The sequence below is a fragment of the Lampetra planeri genome, chromosome 33 (genome assembly GCF_965212315.1).
Source record: "Lampetra planeri chromosome 33, kcLamPlan1.2.h2, whole genome shotgun sequence".
Classification (NCBI taxonomy): domain Eukaryota; kingdom Metazoa; phylum Chordata; class Hyperoartia; order Petromyzontiformes; family Petromyzontidae; genus Lampetra; species Lampetra planeri.
In genome coordinates, this window is record NC_136139.1 from 5,494,799 (window position 1) to 5,519,694 (window position 24,896).

The 24,896-nt window shown below is 50.0% G+C and overlaps 1 protein-coding gene across 3 annotated transcripts in view; it reads right to left on the minus strand.

The window, feature by feature from the left end:
- Positions 1-24,896, minus strand: part of LOC144729653 (mechanosensitive cation channel TMEM63B-like) — a 93,718-nt gene that overhangs the window by 38,671 nt on the left and 30,151 nt on the right. For all 3 annotated transcript variants that reach the window (XM_078610063.1, XM_078610064.1, XM_078610065.1), the window contains 6 exons: positions 14,208-14,243; positions 11,397-11,481; positions 5,726-5,763; positions 3,527-3,669; positions 2,403-2,454; positions 1,602-1,710 (listed from right to left, as the gene is read on the minus strand). In XM_078610063.1, the coding sequence (XP_078466189.1) occupies positions 1,602-1,710; positions 2,403-2,454; positions 3,527-3,669; positions 5,726-5,763; positions 11,397-11,481; positions 14,208-14,243 (463 nt within the window). The remainder of the gene's footprint in view (positions 1-1,601; positions 1,711-2,402; positions 2,455-3,526; positions 3,670-5,725; positions 5,764-11,396; positions 11,482-14,207; positions 14,244-24,896) is intronic.

Sequence of the window (24,896 nt, forward strand, 5' to 3'; positions counted from 1 at the left end):
TCGACGATCGAGGCAGGATAATGTTTGTAAAGAATTATTCCGGAAAACTACGAGTGTAACTTCCCAAGAAAAAATATATAGGAAACGTATTTTACTCTAATATAATAACTTTTTAAAACACCCCCCCCCCCGCCCATCCCCCCCCAAAAGGTCGCAGTTTTCTGCGTAGGCTAGGCCGTGTAATTGCACGGAAAAGTACGTATCAAATTCCCACAGATTCCCCCCCCCTCACCCCCTTCTACCGAGGAAGGTTGAACAAAAACGCATGTTCTTGCACTCTCTGCTGTAGGGCGCCACGGTGGCTATGAGATGTTAACTACCTCGCCTGGTACATAGGAGGTCGTGGGTTCGATCCCCAATCGGACGCTTGCTGTATATTTGGAGTTCGTATGTCTCTCTTTCCCGTGGTGACGTGGATTTTTCTCTGGGTCCTCCGTTTATTCCCCTCCTCATTTAGAAACATGAGCTTAAGAGAATTTGGCTGCTATAAATTTCCACGTGATAAGCCATTTCATTGAGCTATCATTTATGGCAAGGTTGCTTCTGAAAAAGTGCTGTATAGCTCAGGGGGCCTTACCTGGTAAAAAAAAAAAACTGTTTAGTTTACTGTAAAACCCAACCTTAGCGGGGTGTTTGGTATGGCACGAGATAGAGACGCAGCACCACACACCTCCGATCGCGGTGTTCGGTGTGTGTGGGATCCGCGGCAGCTTTCCCACACGACGTGAGAAGTCGAAAAGTTTTAAAAATTGATGCCAAACTGGAAAATTAACCGCAGCGGCGGCGGACGATTTGAACATAAATCCTTCCCCGCTGGGGGCCTGATGGGAGGCGTGTACAAGGGGGAGAGGCGTGCGTCTCGGCGAGAAACTGTCCGGCGCAAATGTGTTTCGAATAAATAACGCAAACACGAGGGGGCTGCCATAGGATGGGGCTGGCATAGATTACACGGCGGTGATTTTTTTGAGGATGCAGCATATATTTTTATTGTTACTCTTAACTGGCTTCATCATTTCTTTAAAACTGCTTTTTGTGTTTAGTTTGTTGTTCTCCCCCACACCTCCGATTAGCACGGTTGGCTATGTACGGTGTGAAAGAAGTTCAACTTACATGCATAATGGCAAACGATCAATCAGATATTCCCAAGAAACCGCGCCTTATTAAAAAAAAAAAGGGGCAGCCCCAGCAATTGCTTTCTCACTTCACCGCTGGCCGAAGGGCCTTCACGAGAGAGAGTAGAATTATAGAGACCCTCAAGAGAAGGTATTTGGTCTACTCTTCCACACTGGCCAGACACCTTAGAAAAGCTCCTTTATACGATGACGGCACTATTCATCTTGTTGCTGGTGCAGTTTTTGCTGACCGGGTGGAGACCAGAAACGCGCCGCACACTTGAAAACCCGGCGGCCTTCACCTCACGAGCTGATGGCACGGGATTCGAACTCAGCATCTTGGCCATCGGCTTGGGCCATTCTGAATCCCCCCCCCCTCCCGAGCCACCCCGGTGGTCGCCTCTCCTACGGCGCTCTCTCGTTTCTTGAACTCTGACCCCATGACCTCGGGAGGGGCCGGTGGCGGGTGGGGGAAGGGGGGGGACTCACCACTTCGTCCTCCTCGTAGGGCAGGTTGGCGCTGTGGTGGCGCATCACCAGGATGGTGATGATGAGGTAGAGGATGGCGAACATAGTGTGCAGCCACAGCAGTTTGTCCCTGCGCGGAGAGGTGAGCCGTGAGAAGCGGATGGAGAGGAGGGGGCGGGCGGTGGGGGCGGGCGGGTGATCAAAGATGGAGACAGCCGTAGTGAGACATTGTGACACCCGGGCAAGGTGCCATCATCTCCCCCCTCCAACAAAAAATTGGACCGCCGCTGCCCAGATTCATTTCAAACGATTTGGCCCCACACGTTCTCGTGGCGTCTGCTTTGGGAGGGGCGCCTGGCGTGACCACCCTGCTTTTTGTGCGTACGTATTTTCACGCACGTACATATTTGTGTGTGTTTGGCTATATAAACACACGTGCGTGTGCGTATGTGTTCTGTGTGGATGCATGTGTGTGTGTGTGGAGAGCGGTGGCGTCGCGGTTAGCAAGTTGCGCTACGAAACTAGCGACACGGGTTCGATTACACTCACGGTCGACACCGTTGACGATTATCTGAACCGGTCCTGGGCCTCCCCTAGGCCAACTTAGCCTTAAATGAGTACCTCGCCACTAGGGAGAAAAAGGCGGCCAGGCGTGGTGCTGGCCACCCACCCCCTCGTGTGCCACGCCGGCCTTCATAGGTGCTCGCTAACAGCACTTGCCCAAAAGTTCTGTTAAGGCGATACGGAGGATCTTTGTCATTGTGTCTTTGTGCTGTGTGTGTGTTCGCACGTGGTGCCTGTGCACACATGCATGTCACTCACGTGGACTCCAGGTTGCCTATTGTGGTGCGACCGAAATTGGTCGGGGAACCACCTGCGGGAGTGACACATGGGACAGAACATCAACCATCAGGGCAGTGAGTTCCAGCAACTGGAAGAAAAAAAACACATCTGACATATACACCAAGGGAGGTTAACTCTGATAGTACAGATAGATTCGAGAATACACCGCTGATCTGCTATCTCCTAGACACCTCGTAGGAAAGTATTTGACCGCACTCTTGCCACGCTGGCCAGGCAAGGAAGCACAGACGCGGGAGCAAAGGAGTGCAGTACAACAATGAATTTGGTTGCACTGCCCTCTGCGGCCCACCGCACAACCTAGTCTATGCATGGTGGTTACCCATCCAAGCACGATCCAGGATCACCCTTTGCTTAGCTTGTGAGAGCCAATGAGATTGGACTGTTTTAGGGTGATGTGGTCGCAGCAAAGCACTGAATCCATAATCGCCAGGGCTAGATTTCTCTCTAAAAATGTTGTTTCACTGCTAACGTGGAGCAGGTGACACGACGTGACTAATGGTAGCCACGGCCATCGCCGGAAGTCAGCGCAATGTGGTGTGCCAGGCGTGGAAACACTTCCTGGGTCGCTGATGCATACACAGCAACCGGTTGAAATTAAGCCCCGCACGCAAGAAACGCACGTGCGTGTGTATGCATGTGAGGAACGGTAGTGCCACGACTAACACCAGTGATGATTATCGGAAACGGTCCCGGGGCTCCCCCTAGGTCGACTCAGCCTCAAATGACTATCTGGAGTGGTGTGCATTGGGGGGACAAAGGCGGCCCGGGCGTGGTGCTGGTCACCCACCCCCTCGTGTGCCGTTCCGGCCTTCATTAGGTGCCACTCGCTAACAGCACTTGCACCAAGAATCTGTTGAGGCCACACAGGAGATCTCTGCCTTGGCCTTTGCATACGCCACAGCCACGGCGAGAGGAATAACGAATGTGGTGTGCCGGGTGCGGAACTATTTTTGAGAAGGGGCAGAGCAACGAGCAAAAGAATAGACCCGTGCCCCACCCGGCCCCCGCCCACCCCACGAGGCTGTGCACGTGTGTCTGTTGCACTTCTCTCTCGCACCGCAGGCAGAACAACCGTTGCTCACCCTGCAGAGTGCCTGAGAAGTTGACGGGGAGGATGACGGCGAGGGAGAGGATGCAGATGATGATGAGGAGGGCGATGATGTGGCGCTGGAACGACAGGTAGTGCACCGCGTCGATGCCGCACTTGTGCTTGATCTCCTCATCCCTGATCGGCGACAACACGCGCACACACACACGCACAAAGACCCCCTTATAGCATCGACAGACTTTCGGGGCAAGCGCCGTTCGCGAGCACCTTTGAAGGCCGGCACGTCGCACGAGGGGGTGGGTGGGCCAGCATGACGCCCAGCCTTCGTCTCCCCAACGCCGATGCTTATACAATGAACCAGGTATTCATTTGAGGCCGAATCAACCTTGGGGAGGCCCAGGACTGATTCAGATAATTGTCACTGCTGTTGGTCGCGAGTGCAAATCGAAATCGGGTCGCCGGGTTCGTTCGCTGCTCCACTTCCATTAACCACCCACACACACGTGCGCACACGCAGACAAACAAACGTTTGCACATGTACTTGCAAAAACACACACACATGCATGCACATTTGCGCACACACGCTCGCACATGCACGTGTTCATATACATTAACACACGGAAACACTCACGTGCATGTGCACGTACACACATGTACACAAAGGCACACACATGAGCAATGCGTACGCACATATGCACACAAATACCACCACGCCGAAATGCATGCACAGTAACACTGGGACTCGCACCGGAATATTACCGAGTGATTTGCACAACTGATGCATGAACGGCTCTATCCTATTGTCAGCAGGCATGTAACTAACAAATGATTGATTCAACAATTTAAATCAATGGTCACGTTCATGATACAACCGTCAAATTGTGTGTGTGTGTGTGCGTGCATGCGAGGATAAACAGCTTGGAGCAGCGGGGTAGCTCAGAGGTCAGAGCATTGAAGTCGGATCCTGGGTTTAAATCTGCGTCACAGGCGCACGCGGCGATCGAACTGGGTTCCTCAAGTGTAGCGAGCGGGTTGATGGTGCAAGCCTGGTTACCAGTGACTGCACAAAACAAGCCGTCAGATTGATTTGGTTTCTCACTGAATTGTTGTTTAAAATGTTATATCTCTAAGGACACGGAGAGAAAAACACATTGTCCTGCTGTCGTGTGACAAAGTCTCGCAGCGTGGCCACTTGAAGGCTTTTTGTTTGAGAATTCGTAAAATGATTTTCTTTCTATTTTACAGTTCTCCCGACACGTGGGTCGCCCTGCTCCGCGAGATTTCCGAATGGATTCACGGTCTCGTGACGTCAATAGCACAATTTAAATAAATTGGGGAAGAGGGAGAGAGCGAACGAAGATTCGGAAATGAAACTTAATTTGGAGCTTTCGTGACTGCAGGAATTACTCTTTGGTTCTTTCGGTAAAGTCACGTTTACCGAAAAAACCAAAGAGTAATTCGGAAATGAGATGACAATCGTGATCTGTGATGCCGAACCGTTAACATGTTGCCTTGTTTGCAAATAGGGTCCTCACAGGGTTAAACTGTCAGGGTAACAGCTGCGAGCAGAGTGTTTTATGCGGCATTTTCACACGCAAAAAAAAACGCAGTAACGAAACACATGTGTGACAAAATTCAAGCCATGTCCTAACAAGACCCTCCAGAAAAAATGTTTAGCTTTTCCAGGATAAAGATTTATTTTAAAAGTAGTCGGTTTTTTTTTTCTCTTACATAATAGTCGCGTCATTTTATAACACAAAAAACGCTCAAGGTTTATGACTTTTACCGCACAAAATATAAAAGTGAGTGGCAGAAAGTCAGACGGTGAGTGAGCGACCACATCACTCTGTCATTGCAGTTGCTCTAAGTAACATAATAGGGTTATTTGATGTTCGTTTTTCTCCATTCAACATTGCGATAATTTTCTTCCGACTATTTTGAAAGGGATGCAAAAAAAAGTTATTTTCTTAAACATTTGACGGCTGTTTAAACAACTCGGGTTTTTACAAGGTCACACGCTGTAAAATAAACCACCGCCACCGCATAAATCCGGGACGTTTACTGTGAACGGGCAATCACTTTGCTCGCAATTTTTTTTGGGTGAAATTCTACTTTTTTTTCCCCCCCTTTCAAATTTCCTAAAAACAAACGCCACGATGAATGACCCTGTCGCGATGCCCAGGCGAGAGAGCCGCAAACGTTCGGTACCGACACACACAGCACCGCCGCTTACTTGATCCTGAATATGGCGGTGAGCCAGGAGCAGAAACCCTGCACGGGGGGGGGCGGAGGGGGCAGGGGGGTGGGTGGGTGGGCGGAGGAAGGGTAAGAAATTAAAAACGCCCGACAGTCGTATAAAGTCCGGTGGGGCAGCCAGCGCTCGCTCGCCAGCGTGCAAACACCCGACAGTGTGCTAACACAAACAACGACGCGGCATCGGTGGCGGCAGACAGGAATGTGGCACAATTCACCGGCCCACGCGGCTTTATTCACCGGGAGATGCGTGCAAGCCCGGCTCGCTGTGTCTGCCACACGAGCAACAACCGTCGAGCAAACCTTCGGCGTCCGGTCCAATATTTTCTCAGCGGGTTGACGGAGTGGTTCGCTGAACAAAGCGAAGGGCTGACAAACGTGCGTCTGGTCACGCGCTCAAAAAGGCAAGCGATGCTTCGGCACAAGTGTGTGTATTTGCCTTTTTTCAATTAAGAATGTGTGCGAGCGTGTGTATATGTATATTATAGCTGGCCAAACACTCCTATATTTTGGACCACAGGGCATGGGCAAATGTTGGCACCAGTTCTGGCTGCCCTTCCCAAGCACTTGTCTGTGGCTTCACGTCGCCTCCGTGCAGAAAACTTTGCACGGCCCAAATTTTCCTGCGCAATTTTTGCTTTGGATGACACCATTCTATAAAATGTAATCGTTATTGCCTACAACCACCACCACTAACCACACGATGATACACGCATGCATAAGTAATTTATGCAACTGATTTTAATCGGCGAGTGAGTCACACTGCAACTACAACGATGTTTAAAAGAGCTAGATAGCTGAGATTTGGCACTCCTATAGTCACGACTTCTTATAAGTTGAAAATATACAGATTAGAACATTTGAAATTATTTGCAAATTGTTTTCAGGATAATTGTTTTTTTTTTACGTTTCCATTTTTTTTATACCGAGGACGTACCCTGGAGTGGAGGTTGCGAAGCTGAATTGCAAACGTCAAATAAACACACTTGGCACTCACAACACATGCATATAATCGTGTTTGTGAGAACCAATATTTGACGGTTATAGATTTTTTTTTGCATATGCGACGGTACGTTAATGTTACAACGAAGCTAACGGAAAGCACAAAATTGTACAAACACGACCTGAACATAAATAAGACTTTTAAAAAAAGTACCAAATCTTGAATAGAATCTCTGGGCGGCGGCGAAGGCGGGGGGGGGGATGCGTTCCGTGACGTGCCTCACAGGGCTGCCCGTGATCCACCCCCACAATCATTCCATGACGAATTGTCGTCGTCCACGGCCGTGATTCTATTCAAGGCTTTTAATTTACATTCTACCAAAATCAAGCCGCCTCTAAACGGCTTCAGGAGTCAAAGAAAGCCCCCCCCCCAACCATTGCATGCAACGTACAAGAAACTGACAATCGGCGATTCGCGAGATTAGACAATCGACATTAAGCTACGAATCGATGTGTTTGCACGCCCGCAACGTCCAGTGCGTACGGATCGCGAAGCTGGCGATGGCGTTCGTAGATTGGAAGGTTTGTCTGGGCCAGACCCCGCTCCGTGTGCCGCCGCCGCCGCCGCCAGCCTCGCGCGAGGGGCCTCTCTGTCTCAGAGCAGATTTAATTTTCACGCAGGATGACGAAAAGCTTTCCATTAACACATGCGTGCCGTAACCGAGTCCCATTCATCACCCAGAGGGAAGGGCTGAGAGCGGAGTGCGGTGGGAGTGGTGAAGGACAGCAGAGGAAGGAGCCGGGACAGAAACAACAACATCACACACAGGCGCGCACCCAGATGAAAGACAACAACAACAGCTGCCATTCCCCACTAAGTCGCGGTGACGTCACAACAAGGTTTGTGCCAGGCTGTGTGTACTTTGAGGTCACGTGTCGATTCGAATGCTCGCCGACAGGAGGTCACGGGACTGATCGCGATGTTATGGGTTGACTGTCTGTCTGTCTGACTCAGTCAGTCAGACGGAATGCACACACAAACACACAGACACACACGTATCCAGACAGAAGACACATATGCATGCACCCAGACAGACGACACACACACACACACCCAAACTCAGACGAAAGATGCAGACACATGGCACGCACCCAGACAGAAGGCACACAGACACACACATGCATGCAAGGCACACGCAGGCATGCTCAAATACAAGACCCCCATACAACGATAACACTTGTGGGGTAAGTGACGTTAGCGAGCACCTATGAAGGCTGGCGCTGCTGCACACAAGGGGGTGGGTGGGGGGCCAGGAACACGCCCGGCCACCTTTGTCTGCCTCGTGGAAATATTTACACACTGCATCAGGTATTAATTTGAGGCCGAGTCGACCTACAGGAGGCCCAGGATCGGTTCAGATAGACGTCACTGATGATGGCTGTGAGCGGGACTCAAACTCGGCTCCTCGGGTTCGTATCGCAGCATGCTAACTGCTGCACCACCACTCCCCACACGCGGACACACACACAGAGACACAAACACACACGGACACACACAGTCTCACACACACACACAGACAGATATAAACAAACACAAACACACAGAAGTGATTCATCATGCACTGGTAGTGGGGGTGACAGGCGCGCACACAGGGAAGGGTCACTGTGCTGGTGGTTGAGAAGCGATGTCAGAGTTGGGTGGGGTGGTGAGAGCGATTATTGTGGACTGGGACGGTGGGGGGGTCGGTGATGGCAGTGGGGGGGGGGGCATGGGAGGGGGGGGCTGAAGTCCTTGTTCGCAGCCAAGCGTCAAAAACCCGGCTGCTCAATTAGCGCAATTATAACCGCGGCACCCCCAGAGACCGGCGAGCACGCACCCATAGATTCCCTCGCTCGTCTGACACATTAATGATGCAAAAACACCCACTCGCAAAACGAGCGAGCACCACCATTGGCGACTTCCCCGCGCGAGGGGCACATCTCACTCCCACGCGCGTAGCTGCGTCACGAGCGCACCAGGGACGCCCGAATCGCCCCGCCGCCCGACCCGCCCATCACCCACATGGCGGCATCGTCTCCCCGCTCGCCGTTTATACCCCCCTGCTCGTCACCCGAACTTGCCCGTCAGTTTTACCTCGACTCGTCCTCGGTCCACCCCCCCCCTCGCTCGCTCGCTCGGCCGGTCGCCCGCGCGTCCCCGCTCGTCTGCCCTCGTTGAGACGCTGCCCGAATGGCGCCACGCTCCATTACCGCCGCGCAAAAACGAAATCACAAACGGACGTTCAACCCCCAGCGTCCGTTTGCGATTTCGTTTTTGTCCGCCTCTTGTCGCTGGCAGTGCACGTTCGGTTACGGAAGCGCGGGAGGAAGTGAGAGGGACCGATTTGTAACCGTCGAAGCGTTTCTGTTCTTACCGGGTCATGAGATGCAGTTACATTTTTTGTTGGCGCAAGTTGAAGAAACCAAATGAGGGTTGCATAATTTTAAACGCCCCCCCGCCCCCCACCGACACCTGACGTTTCACGCCGACGGGAAAAAAAACCCACGCAGTGAAGTGATTTATTTGGGCTGGATTAACTTAAAAGTGAATTTCAGGCCTCTATTACAAACCACAACGGGGGTGGTGGGGATCATCACACCACGGCGCTCTCATTTAGCTCACCCTAACGAGGCGACGACCTCACGAGCAGCGACGGTCGTGTCCAACGCCTTTAGAGCGACCGTACAACCTCGACGCTCGATTATTTTTATTTTTTTACTTTATTTTACAAATTCCCACGTCTGACCGCGGGCGTGCATCGTCAATTCGAAAACGAAGCCAATAAAAAAATGGCAAAGTGCGTCTTCGTGGCTCACTGCACAATTACCTGGTAACGAGCGATGGCCAATTGGAAGGTAATTATCAAATGCGTACAAATAAACGGCTTCCTCCGCCCCATCCGTCCGGCGAGCGATGCGGCAGCGGCTGAATTAACGACCGAAAAACCACTTTAAACAGGGTCCCCGCCTGCTGGGAACTCGCAAAAATTGGGACAGTTAATGCTCCTTAACATCCGAGGGAGACACCGCACTGCCGCGCGGCGAGAAAGCAGCGTTGAAAGTAGCTCGCCCCTGCGTTCTGGCCCTTTTCCCATCTCCAGTTGTTTGTAATTAATGCATTTTTAATGTAGGGTTGCAGTTTAATTTTATCCTTTGATTAAACAATTTGAGAAAGAAAAAAAACACCAAGTTTACTTTTGAATTTAATTCCGCCCATCCTTTTTCAGTTAGCGGTTTTGCGCGTGTGTACACGCAGTATGTGCGCGCGAGTCTCTCTACCGGACCCCATACTTCTGCTCTGGATTAAATTAAAAGGAGCAATTTGAACCAGCAGTGGTTTTCTTTTCTTTTTTTGCAGATTATCTCTTCTCAGTGAGCTCCCAATGCCGAATCGTATCACTTTCTCCAAATTTGGTCACTCATCGCCGTACAATTCTGGGCGTATTCGCATGGATGTGTACACCGCTACGCACTGGCTCACCAAAAAAGGGTAGAAAGCTGCAGTTTTTGTTGTTTTTTTGCCGCGAGTGTGCCCGTGAGCGCGTGTTTGTGTAAAAAAGATTATTTTTTCCAAAACACAAAATCGTTCAAACATCGACGCCCACTCGCGCGGCGATGACGATCGCTGCCCCGCGGCGAAAGCGCGCAGATTTCAAACACTGCCCTTGACGAGGTCGATAAATAAACGAAAACAGGGCGGCGGTGACGGCGATGACGATGGTCGTGACGGTGGCGAGCTCTTCAAACTAAATGCTCTCAAAAAGCTTTCACGCTGCTGAGCAATTGCCAACAACATATCGCGCAATGGCAAGCGACTGTTTGATTGCAAGCAGGCGGGCAACGATCCACGATTCATCGGCGCAAGCCAATTCTCCGGCCCTACGATATGCGCAGACGGAAAGTGCCTGCTCATGTCGCACGGAGTACGCGCGTGCAAGCGAGCAAAGACGGAGCGGACGAGATGACGAAATGGAGGCAAGCATAAAAAAAAAGAATCGATCCTGAATTGCAACGGCTCTTTGAATCGCCGCTGAGATTTTGACGGGACCGAAACGTTAAGGTGCCTGCTCTTAAGCATTTGTACGACAAACGCGCGCGCCGAGCGATGATGAGATGACGGTGGTCGAGTGCTACACTGTTTGGGTTTGAAGTCATGAATTTGGGACAGGGGCCAAGTGGCTCAGAGGTCACAGCACTGAGCTGGCGATGCAGAGGCCCTGGGTTTGAATCTCGGTGTCGAGTGCCCGTGATTCGAAAGCGTGGAACGAGTCGAAGGCCTCAACCTGGCTACCCGATGACAGCAAAAAGTCAACGCACTCAATTTAACTTCTCACTAAATTTGTCTAAACTTCTGCGCCCACATTTTTGCAACGATAGTTTGAGTGTCATGTGACATGACACTCCAATTGTGGGAAAGTGTGACCCCGCCCGCCTCCCCCCCCCAATGTGTAAACGATAAAGAGGCCACTTGAGATATTTTTTGGGAGACGTCCCATCAAACGATTCCGAGTGCAGCCATTCTCGTACACAATTAGCACACAGCTCTGCGAGTTTTCCGAAACGGGACTTTTCGCCTCACGACGTCCGGGAACGGTGGCGACAGCCCGACACTGGGAGCCATGTGGACGGGTCACAAGGGGTGCGGGGGCAGGGCAGGGCGAGTGGCCCACCTTGTCCTTGCTCTCGTAGTCGGTGACGCTGTTCTGCGTCTCCAGCTGGGGGCGACTGTTCCTCTCCTTGTAAAGCCCCGTAAAGCTGCAGAATGCAGAGAGAGAGAGACACACCGCAAGGGCATAAGCAAAAGAGATTCGTCAATATTATCCGGGTCGCCGGTAGACTGGAGTAAGATGACACGTAAGCGAGAGGTACATACAAGATGTGCTGTGTCCAAATGTGGACATATATATTCAGAGTTGCTCTTCCAGGCAGACGCGGCTGTCATTAAGCAGCATGACAACCGCTGTAAGACGCCGGGCGCACTATCGCCAACGCTCAAAGGTGAACTTTTTGCCCTTTCTCAATCACGAGAGGGCAGAGTGATGAAAGAGAGCGGGAAGGCATCGTGAAATCGTGTCCACTGCTAGCGTTCTCCAAGGGTGCGAGCGGGATTCACACTCGCAGCGCTCTGAAGCCAGCGGCTGGATTCACACAACTTATGACATCGATTTATAAGCTGCTACTCAATTCGTATCCATTACGAAACAGAGAAGTATGGTGTGCATGCAGGGATGATACGATATTTGGGGGTCGGGGAAATGCTAATGGAGTGCTGATGGTGTCATTAATAACTACAATCTGAAGATTTCGATTTAAAAACTTTCGTGACTACAGGGATTCATATTTTTGGTTCTTTTGGTAAAGTCACGTAGAAGGGAAATAAATATTTTGTTTTATTTCTATTATTTTATTATTTCCCTTCTACGTGACTTTACCGAAAGAACCAAGAATACAATCTGGAGCTCACACTCACTCTTACGAGTTGAGCAGTTGTTTGTAATTTAACTTGAGCGCTTGAGTGCATCCTTGTTTACACCTGTCATCGGTTTTAGATTCGCACTGCTTATAGCCGAGAAAGCACGACCACCGGTTGATAAACATGCTGTAAAAATGATAATAGCTCTTTAATAATCATCGTCGTCGTCATCATCTACGTACGTACCATCAGGCATATCCTTGAAAGGGCAAATGGGTATCAGGTAGCGCTACGCTTGGTTTTTTTGATCGACTCTGAAAAGGTGTTTAAATTGGTGGAAAAGTGGTGTGGCGTTTCAATCTCTCGCAAAGCGAAAAGCCTGAATATAAAAATATATTTGCAGACACAATCAAAAGACTTGCAAACGAGCAATCGCAACACTGAGATCGCACGAAGATCGACAAAATACGAGAGGAGTTGGGCAAGGGGATTCGCACTCACCAAAGCCGTTTCAACCGCACCACGAGAAGATATTTAAAAACAAAATCCTTATTTAACCAAAACAACCTCAAGGCCTTATTCAGGCAAATTCCTTTTCTGTCGGTGTAATTTTTGCAAGTGGGCGAATAAACCGGAGTGCCTGGAGAAAACCCACGCAACTCTTAGAAAACCAGACTCGTGATAAAACCGGAGTAGAGTGGAAAACACTTAGTGGCCAAGAAATAACTAATAATAATTTCAACTTGTAACGTGCCACAAAGTACTCGTGGGCTCTCAGAGAGGGAGAACTCGACTCAGAGGTGCGAGAAAACAAAGAAGGCTGAGCCGGTGCCAAATTTTTCCCAAAGATCTGCGGTCCTCTATATAGTAAGGTGTTATCGGCCAATTAATGAGTGTAGTTACAGGGGCAGGGCTGTTTTATTATACATCTTGAATTAATACCGCACGGTTGTTTTTACAAACATTATTTGTACACGGGTGTTACTCTCCACACTGTCAGGGTCATCTTAGATCCAGGGCCTAAAGATCAAAAACGCATTCCGCTTTCTCTCATTTCCCGTGTCCATATCTTTAAAACGCTAACCCGTCGGCTCGGACGTCATGCTGCCACCATCGTTTTCAAGCCAAAACAGGCGGCCTCTTTGGTGCACGGATAATCAACTTGTGCTCAATGCCACGATTAGTATTAACGTTTTCCGTGCACGTCACAAAAGTGTTTTCCGAAGCTATTCGGTTACAGCGCAGTAGGGTCGGTGTTTTTATAATTTTTCTTTGTTTTCCGCTCGACCGGTTGGTCGTATAAGCTATCAGTTTGATCCCAGAGAGGGCAATTTGTTGGCAGTATATTCACCCCGTCACTCGATACCTACCTGGTGGCAGCAATTTCTGAAAGTGGTTCGGCGCAATTTGGACGAGCTCCGAATTTTCGTGATCAAAGCCACCCTCCTACCTACACCTACGCCCGCTCGGCCACCCACGGCAAAAACGCGAATCAGCCGGGGCGTGCGAGATGCGGATAACACAGCCCCTCCTTGGGTGACGAACTGCTATAGATGATACAAGTACAGGGGGGGGCGTATTTCACCACAACGTCCGTGACCAAATCACCCGGATCACGCCAGATCTATTCCGATCTGGGAAGCTAATCGGGGTTGAGGCTGGATAGTGCTTGGATGGGCGACCGCCACGAATAGAACGGGTGGTGTAGCCTGCCTGCCTGCCACGTTATCAGCAGAGAGCTGTGTCGAAGAATATATTGTTCTGTTGTACTATGCTCCAACGTCGTATGCTCCCCCCCCCACCATCCCAGTCTTCTTCGACCAACCCTGACCAGCGTGAAGTGTGGTCACACAACCCTCACCGCCTGCACGGCGCGGGGAGGGCCCTTGCACAGCAATGGGAAGATACAAACGGGCTCTTCATGTTACGTCTACAATTTGGAGAAGCGTCTTACGAAGCGCTGCCTTTCACACATTTAGCCGGGTGCTCCTGAGAATTGACCGGTGGCCCTAGATCGTTCGAATCACTTGAGGCGGACAGTTGGAATAAAGATGAGCAGCAAACGTACTAGTTGTAGTCCTTCCATCGGCCCGCGACAAGAGGCCTGCAAGAGACGCGCACACACGCAAAAGACAACGCAGCGTCAAAACACAGGTCGCTCCGAAAACGGCACACGTCACGTCCCCCCTCTCCGTGAAAACAACCGAGGCCCAAGCACGATAGTCGCTCTTGGAGTTCGACTCCATTTGAGTTTTAACACGGGCGACGCCGTTTCGCCGGTTCCCCCGGCTCTTGTACACGGGAGATCCGTGGTGCCGCGCGAGCACGGCGGCAACGACAGCAGCAAACAAAGAAGAAGCAGCACAAACACGCGGCGGGTATTGCAGAGAACGAGTACAGCGCCCCCCACCCCCCCCCCCCCAGGGAATGTTGCACAACAAACCTGGTATTCGACAGTCGAGTGCCAAAAAAAACCCTTCAATAATCATAAATCCATTCCTCAACTGTATTAAAGTAATTTAAAAAGCGCAGCGACTTCCTCCAGGCTGCAGAGGCCACTACATTAACCACAATGTAAAAAGCAAACAACATTTTTCGATCAAATTGACTTATCCCCGAATCATTATCGCAAAGGCGAGGCACGTTTGTGCGTGGGGAGGGAGGTGGGTGGGGGAGTAGGAGGGGGATGGAAGGAGAGGAGGAGGAGGGGGGGGGGTGCTCGTTGCCCCCCTCAAGTCGCCCACAAGCCGCGAGGAGACGCGGAACGAGCGCTCGGTGCCCCCTTCCAACCAAAACTCTCCACTTCAAAACGCTTTCTTTTTTCACTTCACTCCGTTTGAAATAAAACTCCGCGTGGCGGCGTCTGTAAATCCGCTGGCGGCGGCCGCGGGTAAACGGCTCTTGGCTCGTCTCTCCGGTCGAGTCGCTCGACCGAAACCGTGGCCGGTGGCAAGGACGCTAACCGCCGTGAGGAGCGCGTCCACAAAGATCCCCCATATAGCCTTGACAGACTGTAGGGGCAAGTGCTGTTAGCGTCCACACACGCGCACACACACACGGCTCGCAATGACGACCGAGTTATTTGTTGCGATACCTTTTTTGTTGTTGTTTGTGCTTTTTTGTTTTGGTGCCATTTTTTAAAATTTGTTTATTGATTTTTGATTTTGCTTGGAAGTAGGGTTTTCATAGCAATGTTTTTTAGTTCGATCGCCTAAGTATAAACGTGTCATTAACCTGCCACGACCCGACACAGCCAACCAGAAAGGTTTGTCACGTAAACAAAACATGCCGATTAGTTACTACTTCAGCCCAACGGTGTGTTGGAGAGTAAACCCACAACATTTACAGTTTGATTATGACGTTTCGCTGGCAATTACATCCAGCATCATCAGGCGATTTTGCCAGAATTGTACTTACGCGATCTAACCCAAAAAAACCTTTATCATGAATAATATTGGCCGCGAAAGCCTATGTGTCAAACTCAGTAGGGTTTTCATTTTCTTGCCAGTGGTTGTATTTGGGATTTGGTCCTCATGTATAATTCATGTACAGCGTTATGGGATGCTATCAGCATGAATGATGCTCTATAAAATGGACGTGTTGTTGTGATAATTATTATTGACAGCGTTTCCCCACTCGATTCAAATTCGTGCTCCACCGCGCAAATGCCCCATCGCAAGTTGCACGGCCCACATCGTCACAACGGATTAACAGTGAATGGAGTTTGCTCCAGGGTTTAATACAAATACAGGGTACAGGGACTCCTCTACTTACGAACATTCGACTTACGAACTTTCAGAGACACGAACAAACCTGTCCGTATGTCCAGTTGCCTTTTCGGACCGAGAGCTGTAAGTTTAACCGCCACACAATAGATGGTGGTGGCGGCAACTAAATCTGCAGAACCAGTGGCATCTACATAAACTGGAGATTATACAACTTTTAAAGCTATTCCCCATTTTAGTGCACATGCCGTATAACATGTTTGGAATTGACAGAAGTCAAGTTGGACTTTCGAACAAATCGACTTATGAACAGAACTCTGGAACCTAACTCATTCGTAAGTAGAGGAGTCCCTGTATCATTATTGATGATCGTGATCATCATCATCATGGTCATCATTTGTCATCAGTCGGCAATAGTCACTCCACTGCTGCATGAAGGCCTCGCTCCGAGTCGTCGCCACCATTACGCCTAGCCTCTGGAGGCCTCTGCCCAATGGGTCGTCTTTGGCCAAAAATTTTCTCGAGGCTGTCTTCTTTATTTCACTGGATGGATCCCTTACTTGCCTTCAAGTCTTCCAGGAGAATATAATTTGTGGAATATGAAAATGCATTTGACTCAGAGGAAATGAAAGCAAGCCATCCCATCTCGGACAAACCGGGGGAGCGGCATGAAGAAATATAGAAACAATGAAAGCCATTTACAAAAATGGAAGAGCAAAAGAGATTGCATGTCCGACAAGGTGACACACGTCTTGGGCAAGTTAATCAAATTGGTCCAGCGAAACAAAGGTACAGATACGAATAGAGAATAATCAACCATCTCGGTTGATGACGATGACGATACATCGACAGTAATCAACTCGCGTGTCTTTGAATTCGCATGCACGAGACCGTGGGCTGCTACTTAATTAAATTTGTCAAAACGCTCTTTTGTTGCTGTAATAATGTGCACACATTTCAGGCTGCAATGAACACAAAGAGAGCCTATTTTTACTCTCTGTCTTGGGAAATGGCAGCAACAAAAAATCTCTCTTACGAGCTTCTCACTTCGGCTACCTTGAAAGAATTTCAAACGATGGCTCGGGCGGCCAATTTTTTTTTTAATTCACCGCACAAATCTTTCATCACGGGGGGGGGGAAACGAAACAAAACGGCGGGACGACAACCTGGGTGAACCACCAACGCGAGCAGTCGGGCTCGCCGGGGATAAAGCTCCGTCATCAATCTCGCGAGAGGTGGGGGGGGGGGCAAAAAACAGGCGGCCGTCCCTTTTCAAACAAGCAACGCGCGAGGCCGGGCCTTTGGGTAAACATTTACGGAGCGCCAGCGGGTCCTGGCAGCGTCTGCTCGCGACACGGGGCCCCCGCTTCTTGCCTTGTCGGATCCTCCGCGTGTCGGAAAGGAATGGAAGGACACCCCCCCCCCACTTCTCTCTCAACCCCCCACGCCACCACCCCAGGCTCCAGGATCCTATTTCAATTGGAGTACCACCCCTCCTCCCCGTTCCCCCCCCCGCCCCAAACTCACAAAAAAAAACCCAAAAGTTTTTTGGCGAGCACCGAATGTTTGTGGAAGACGTTAGAGAAGCCCCTCTCTGAGTTGGTTGAAAGGCAGCCGACCCGACGGAAACTCTCGCTTTACAGAGAGAAAAGGGTATCGAGTGTTAAATTGAGGATAATCGTCCGGAACGCGTGGGTTTTACTGCTGCCCTTCTCATTATTACGCCGGACCGACCGCCCGTCCACCACAAGGGCGAACCTGCGTGATACAACGGGGGGGCATACACCCCCCCCCCCTCCTCCACCGGGTTCAATTCGCGGTCACGGCCGATATCAGCGCCGCCGAGTGCTATCCGAGCCGACTCTGCAAGCCTCCACCCGACCGAGCGACGCTTACCAACGTGGTGAAGTATGGCTCAAACAAAACCCCCACGACCGACACAGCCCTCGTCCGACGTTGGATCGACAGACGGCTGCACATTACAAGTTAGACAGGAGATTCGTTGGCTGTAAAAACGTCTTAGTTCGAACCCAAATGCATCGACTTGTTCAGGGTGCGTCACAATACCATCGATTTCACAAGTTCGCGACACGCGCACTAGAGTTCACACGCGCAGGGAACACCTCACACTCGCATCACTGCTGCAGGGCCGGGAGCAATTCACAATCCCCCCCCCCACTCCCGCCCTCCCCTCAGGAATCAATAAACAGCCACGATTCCTTGTCGAGATTGATTTGAAAGCAATCAATTATTTTTTTAAATTGCCGTGATTGTCACAGCAGCCGCTCGCGGCCGCAGGGACTCGCAGGGACCCTCCTCGCAACACAACGGGCTCCTACGTCCGTGGCATTCAATGGCGCCCCTTTCGTGCGCTTGAGGATTGACTGTAATCAATGAACGGACAGATCATTATACACGCCGCTAGTCGTTACATTCGACCGAAAATCGCGTCGGGAAAACGTTGCCGAGCGCTCGCTGGCCCTCCACGATCCGCGGCGACAAAGCAGATGACAGTGTTCAACTCTGAATCGCAGTCTCTCATCCGCGCTCTCTCTCCCTCCCCGGGGGTTGAAGAGGGCAAGAACAATCAGTCCGGCTCAATTTGCGCAACGAGGGTTTTCGGGGCAAAAGCTGAACCCGAAACACGTGGGCCAGGTCGTACAGATTGTTTTGGGCCCGAGCTCCATTTCTCCGTCCGTCCACCTTGGTGAGCGGCCTCCTGTCTGCGGACTTCTCTTGGGAATTAAATCTTCCTCTTCTTCTTCTAAGCCAGGCATGTCCAAAGTCCGGCCCGCGGGCCAATCACGGCCCGCGGTCAGATTTCATACGGCCCGCAGCTTCGGTCTTATAATGTGTTATTTATGGCTCGCTAGCTCTGTCAGAATAAATACATCATAAAACTCATGGAAATTTAAGGTATTCTATACAGTTTGTTCAATGTTATCTGACTGTATAAAAGGCAGAATTGCGTTTGTAGAGTTGTTCATGTCTGCCTGAGTGGCTTATATTTGGTTACATTGTCATTTGAAAAATAAAGGTAATTGTGACAATGAAAATTGTTTTATAACAGTGTGTATTTCCACGTAACTTTTGTGGTTAAAACAATGTCAAAAGGATCTATTGGCCCCCGGACATCTTCACTTTATCAAATGTGGCCCTCTTTGCAAAAAGTTTGGACACCCCTGTTCTAAGCCAAAGGTCCCATTACTGCATGGAAGACGGCTGCATGGATTTTCTTTCTGTAACAGCTTCTTTCTATTAAACTAAAGATTTTTATTTGACCAGGTAAGGCCCACTGAGCTATACAGCTCTTTTTTCAGAAGGGACTTGGCGACAAATGATAGCTCAACCAAGTGGCTTATCATCACGCGGCCATTTATAGCAGCCAAATACTCTAAATGCATGTTTATAAATGTGGAGGGAAAAAATGGAGGACCCAGAGAAAAATCCACGCGACCATGGGGAGAGAAACATGCCAACTCCAAATATACAGGTGTCAGCGTTGGGATTGAACCCACGACCTCCTGCATACCAGGCGAGGTAGTTCACATCTCGTCACTGTGGCTCCCTATTCCGCGCCTCTTCTCTCATCACGTCCACTATCCTCATCATCTTGTTCCACCGATATCCTCCCAACTCACCCCTCGGTCTCCCTCTCCTCCATAGCCCTTCTCATTGCATCTGCTTCGTCTCTTCATCTCTTATCAAGAAATAGAGAAACAAAAATCATGCAACTCGAGAATTTTCACGCCGGGGTGTGAGTCTTCATGCGCCGTTCACTCGGCTGCCATCAGAACACCCCTGCTGCCACCCATAGAAATGTTGGCTAAATGGTGAGTGGTGACACTGCACACTGAGTAAATGTATCGGTGACACTTAAAGCGTAGGGTAGTCAATGCAAAGACCCATATTTTTTTTTGGCTTAGGCCACGTGGTTCATCGTGTTATGCCAAAATTCCTGTCAGTGACCTTCCACCACCCGACAGGATTGTCACCTATACACGGATATTATTTATACGTGGCCAATGTACCGATCAAATTTTGGCCAATAAGGTTCCTCACGAGAATTTGATAAATGCATTGGCGATGTATAAATAACATCGTTAGAACTAAAAAGAAAGCACGTGGTCTCACACAATAAACAAACGTGGATCAATGTCGTCGGCGTCATCACGAGGCAGCACGATGCATTAACACACGTGCTGGCCACGCGAGTTACCGCCACCTCGTCAGATCTGTCGCTGCCCTCTCTGCTGTGGTCGTTAAGATCCCACCGTGCCGAGTCTCTGTCTACCGCGTCTTCACGTCTACTCCGAGGTCGTCCTCTTTTCTGTCTTCCGTGCTCCAGTTTCCATCGCGTCAGCTTCCCCTGGTACCTTCTCTTCTTGCCCATGAATTGCCGCCAGAACACGCTCACGTCGCGACCATAGCGCACACCATGAGCAGCTCTGCCCGCTTCCGTTTGTGCGTCCGCGCATTTTTCGAATCCCGCGAGCCTTCGCCGAGGCCCAGGACGCGTGATGAATAGCGACGGGTTCTTCATCATCATTGTCGTTTACAATTCATGCCGCGCCTCCCACGCAGGACATCTCGGGGTGCCAGCCTAATCCTCCGTCAAAATTTTTTTTTTAAAGACTTTTTTCAAAGAAGACCTCATGCCTAATTGATGAGCACACAGCAACGGGCCCCAGAGGAACAGAGCGGTGGGAAGACGGTCCAAGTCGTCGCGGGCTAATGATCTTCATTACGCAAAAACCCGTAGTTTTGCCGTGACGGGCAATTCCGTCTCAAGACAACAACAACAAAAAACCAACGCAGCGGCGCTTTCTCAACGTACCGCTTTGCGAGCGTCTTGAAACCGTCGCGTGATACAAATAACAGACATTCTTGACGATCCCAGAAGGACATTTCTTAAGTCTGAAATTGCTCCGAAGGAAATGCGGCAATTTCGGTTTCCACCCTTGATGTCCGATAAGATTCCCAGCAGAGCCTCTCCCCCCCGCCCCCGCCCCGAACAGGGCGTTCCACAAAGGGGCACATCGAGACACTCGGAGAGGGTCCACACACAAGCGCTCCTCGTCAAGTCGCCCACTTCGCCGTCATGGCCACCATGGCCGTTGTGGTTGTGGCCGTTGTGGCCGTTGTGGCCGTTGTGGCCATTGTGGCCGTTGTGGCCGTTGTAGCCGTCGTGGCCGTCGTGGCCGTCGTGGTGATTGTGGCCGTTGTAGCGGTTGTGGCGGTTGTGGCCGTTGTGGCGGTTGTGGCCGTTGTGGCGGTTGTGGCTGTTGTGGCGGTTGTGGCTGTTGTGGTTGTGGCCGTCCTGCGCGGCATTAAATCGCGGGCGAGGCGGCGTCACCAACATGCACAAATCACCGACGGACACACGTCGGTGCTGAGCCCGTTAAATTAGAGGCACAATCGGCTGGAAGGTGCGGCGCATGCGTACATCTCCCAAGCTAAACAAACGCGTCCCAAGTCATGTGGTCTAAATAAACATTTTTTATGGCTTTTTTTTTTTGCGCTTTGGTTTAAATCGGCAAGTATTTGCGGTCGGACGCACAACAAACCGTCAGAAATGTATGTTTATGGTTGGAACTCTGCAGATTAAATAACGGCAATTTCATTTACGTCGGGTCTTCTTCCACGTGAGAATACGGAGGAGTATAAAAAATTTATGCTTTTTTTACACTCACGCGCCACATGTCAACCAACAACAAAGGTGCCCAAAACTGTACGCGGTTTACAGAACTAGAAGCAAGGCTTTTACGGTGGACACGCAGAAGGAAGAAGCAGAAATGAGCACAGTGGAAAGTTTCCAACACTTCTTGCATTTGCGCGAGCAGAGAGTCGATGTAAAATTGTTCGACGAAAATCAATTCGGACTTCTGGAGGAATAAAAATTTTGTGCAATTGGGGGGGGGGGGGGGGACCGTACAAATAATGAACAAGTTATGACGACTAGAATAAAGGGTATTAAAAAACTAAAAAAACACCTGCTCATTTTAAAATATGCAAAAAAGATCAGCTCCTTTCAACTGCTGCCAACATGCCAGTTAAGCGAAACCGTAACTAGGGTGGGAATCCGAAACTGCTTTAAGCAAACCGTAAAATTAACGCAGCTGTGTAATTATCATGTGCTGCTCGTTTTTTCTGCAAGACCGTTTTTCTTTTCTGCAGCAAAAATAAAGCCAAAGCTCCGTATAGATTTAATTTTACGTTTTCAGTGCAGGGCAAAGTCATCAACAAAAATGTTACCGCACCGGCTCCGAGTGTATCCACCCGATTTAATTATAATCTTTAAAAACGATTGTTTTGAATAAATAAAAAGTTGCCCTCACCGCAAGCGTTTAAAGTAAGTCGATAGCCTCCACCTAGAATATAAAGTGTCGAGCAACCTGAGAGAGCTAAGCGTGCGTGGACAGTCCATGTGACATGCCAAGTTTCCTCCATCAACCCTGATTACGCAAAGTTGTAAAGACAGACGAGGCAAAGGCGCTCTCTCAAGCCGAGACAAAAACCACCGCTGACAAAATCCCGCACCGCTTTCTGTCGTGCGCGCTGTTCAAAATCAACATTTACCACCAGCCGATAGCCCAATTATGGAATTATTGTTGTTATTATAACGGCCGCGGGGATGTGTCCGGAAGGGGCCAGAAAATTTGGGTGGTGGCCCCCCCCCCCTCCTCCCCCACCGCGGGTCGCGATCAGAGGCCGTCTCTCCGACCCCGGAGGTGGCTCGAGTCGGGAGACCCCCACGGGGGCGCCCGCTCTTTATTTTTCCTTCCACACGAAAGTGACTCGGCCCATCCATTAGGGCCTCGGTCGCCATCAATCACGCGCCGCTCTGGGGACGGCCTGCTTAGCGGGAACACACACAACGGGTTGGGGGGTCGCAGGTCAGCTTGCGCATTTGTCGCGGTGCAAACAAACACCGGCCCTCTGGAAACCCCCACCGCTGTCCGTGGCAAACAGCCGGCAATTATCCCCGCACCCCCCCAATTTTTCTACCAATTATTTTTGCAGGTTTTTTTTTTCTTCCTTCCCTTCTTACAATTATGTCCGATTGTGCTATCGGCGTTCTGTCGCGTGGCCGAAGCAACTCCCGTAAGGAGCTTGCGTCGTCGAGAGCAGCGTAACAACGCCCAATGTTGGGTGCCCATGTTGACGAGGAGATGTTGGCAGTAACAGCAGCGGATTCTTGAATCGACCCAATCTGCGCCATCGGCTTTTCTCCAAGTACTCATCGTTCCTGGCGCATGAAAACAAATGCTCATTCATTGATGGATTCTTCCAAACATCCCGATGTAGCATCCCGAGACTTAGTGAGACATACCACAGAGCAGCCTGGGAGTAAATAAAGGACATAATAATGGTTTGTTTTTATTCTACAAACAGAAAGCCCCTGAGAAACAGGACATTTTATTCGCAAGAAAACTGTACTAACACGCAGGCTTTTGCAACCAACGTTACGATTACAAATGTATTTTTTTGAGTTAGGTTGCCACGTGTGTTCAATGCCAAGAAGTTTGTTGGACACTTTCCGCCGCCCGACAGCCGCATAAAGTTGTAACGAGAACAAAAGCGACACTTTTTATAGCTTCCGCACACCGCTATGTTCAAGAGCAATCCAAGAGCAATATTTGTTAAACGTGCGGTTTGCTCAACATACCGGCGTGCCAAAGCAATAAAAATACGTATTTGCTCAAACGACAACTTTATTTTCTTGGCTGCGTCGGGTGGAAGAGGGTATATGACACACATTGGCACCGAACTCGCGCGCAAAAAAAAATAATTTGGAAACTTTTAGACAAAGTAGAGTGCTCGCCCTTTCAGCTCACTCCGGGTCTATTGAATCGCCAAACTAAACAATAGCCATGTGTTGAGAGCCCAATTGGGAGTCCCTCCATTGTTACATTTGGCAACAGTTTTAATGCGTTGCTGCCACCGCCGCCGGTACCAACGCTGCTGGTGCCACGGTGGCAAATGCGCACATCGCATCGGTGCGCGGCGCCATTCAACCACGCACGCACGATGTCACCCATCCTGCTCGCCAGGCTGGCTTCGACAACACTTGGAAATCACCTTCACAAAACCGGGTCAACCGCTCACCACGGTCTGCGCTCTCGGGGAAACCACTTCAATGACTCCCCGTAAACAAACGTTGGTGTGCTTCGTGGCACGAAATTAAAACTTTCCACAGAAGCTAAATGATGGCGTCATTCCCAGCAAGCTTGTAAGGACTTTTTTTTGTTTTACGGGAGCCGACTGGATACTTATTGCTATGCCCGGGATGTATCGCCGTTATGTTCGTCTGTCTGAAAATCTGTCTTGAGGACCACTGAATGTTTTCACACAAAAAAACTACAAAACCCCCCCGAAATCAATCGCTACCAATATTACCAAACACAGCCTGCCAGTACCAGTGCCCAGATCTCCATAGTTTCTGAGTGAAATAGGTTTATGAAATGCTTTCACATTAAACATTTTCTTCAAAATGCCGCGTACGAGCACGATTGGCGTGCACACGTTGCCCCCGAGCGTGCAGTTGTGCGTTGTGGTGCGTCCGTAACTTTACAGTCAGATTTCTGGATCGTGCCACCCCTGTCCCCACCTCCGCCAGCTTGCGACCGCTCTGCAATACACCGCATACTCGAAACCCGGTCTGCACGCATCTGTTTTCTCCGAAACTCCGCGTAAGCCCCGATCGCGAATACTTACTTGCCAAAAGTAATATGCCGAGCTGCACCGAAAATAAACGTTCTGAACCCAAGAACATTTAAAGAAAATAAAACCCCGACAGTAGCGATGATTGCGTAACAGAATTTACGGCTGTGGTTATGACGAGGGCATGGTAAAACGTCGCTACGAAAGTTACTTATCTACACGAGCTTTGAATGTCCTCACCATGAAAAAATCTAATATATTTGTTGCGATTCGCAAACTAAGCCCGACCATGATTTGTCATATTTATTATCACCATCATCAACATCACAATTATAACCATCACATTCACCATCATCATAATTTCGATC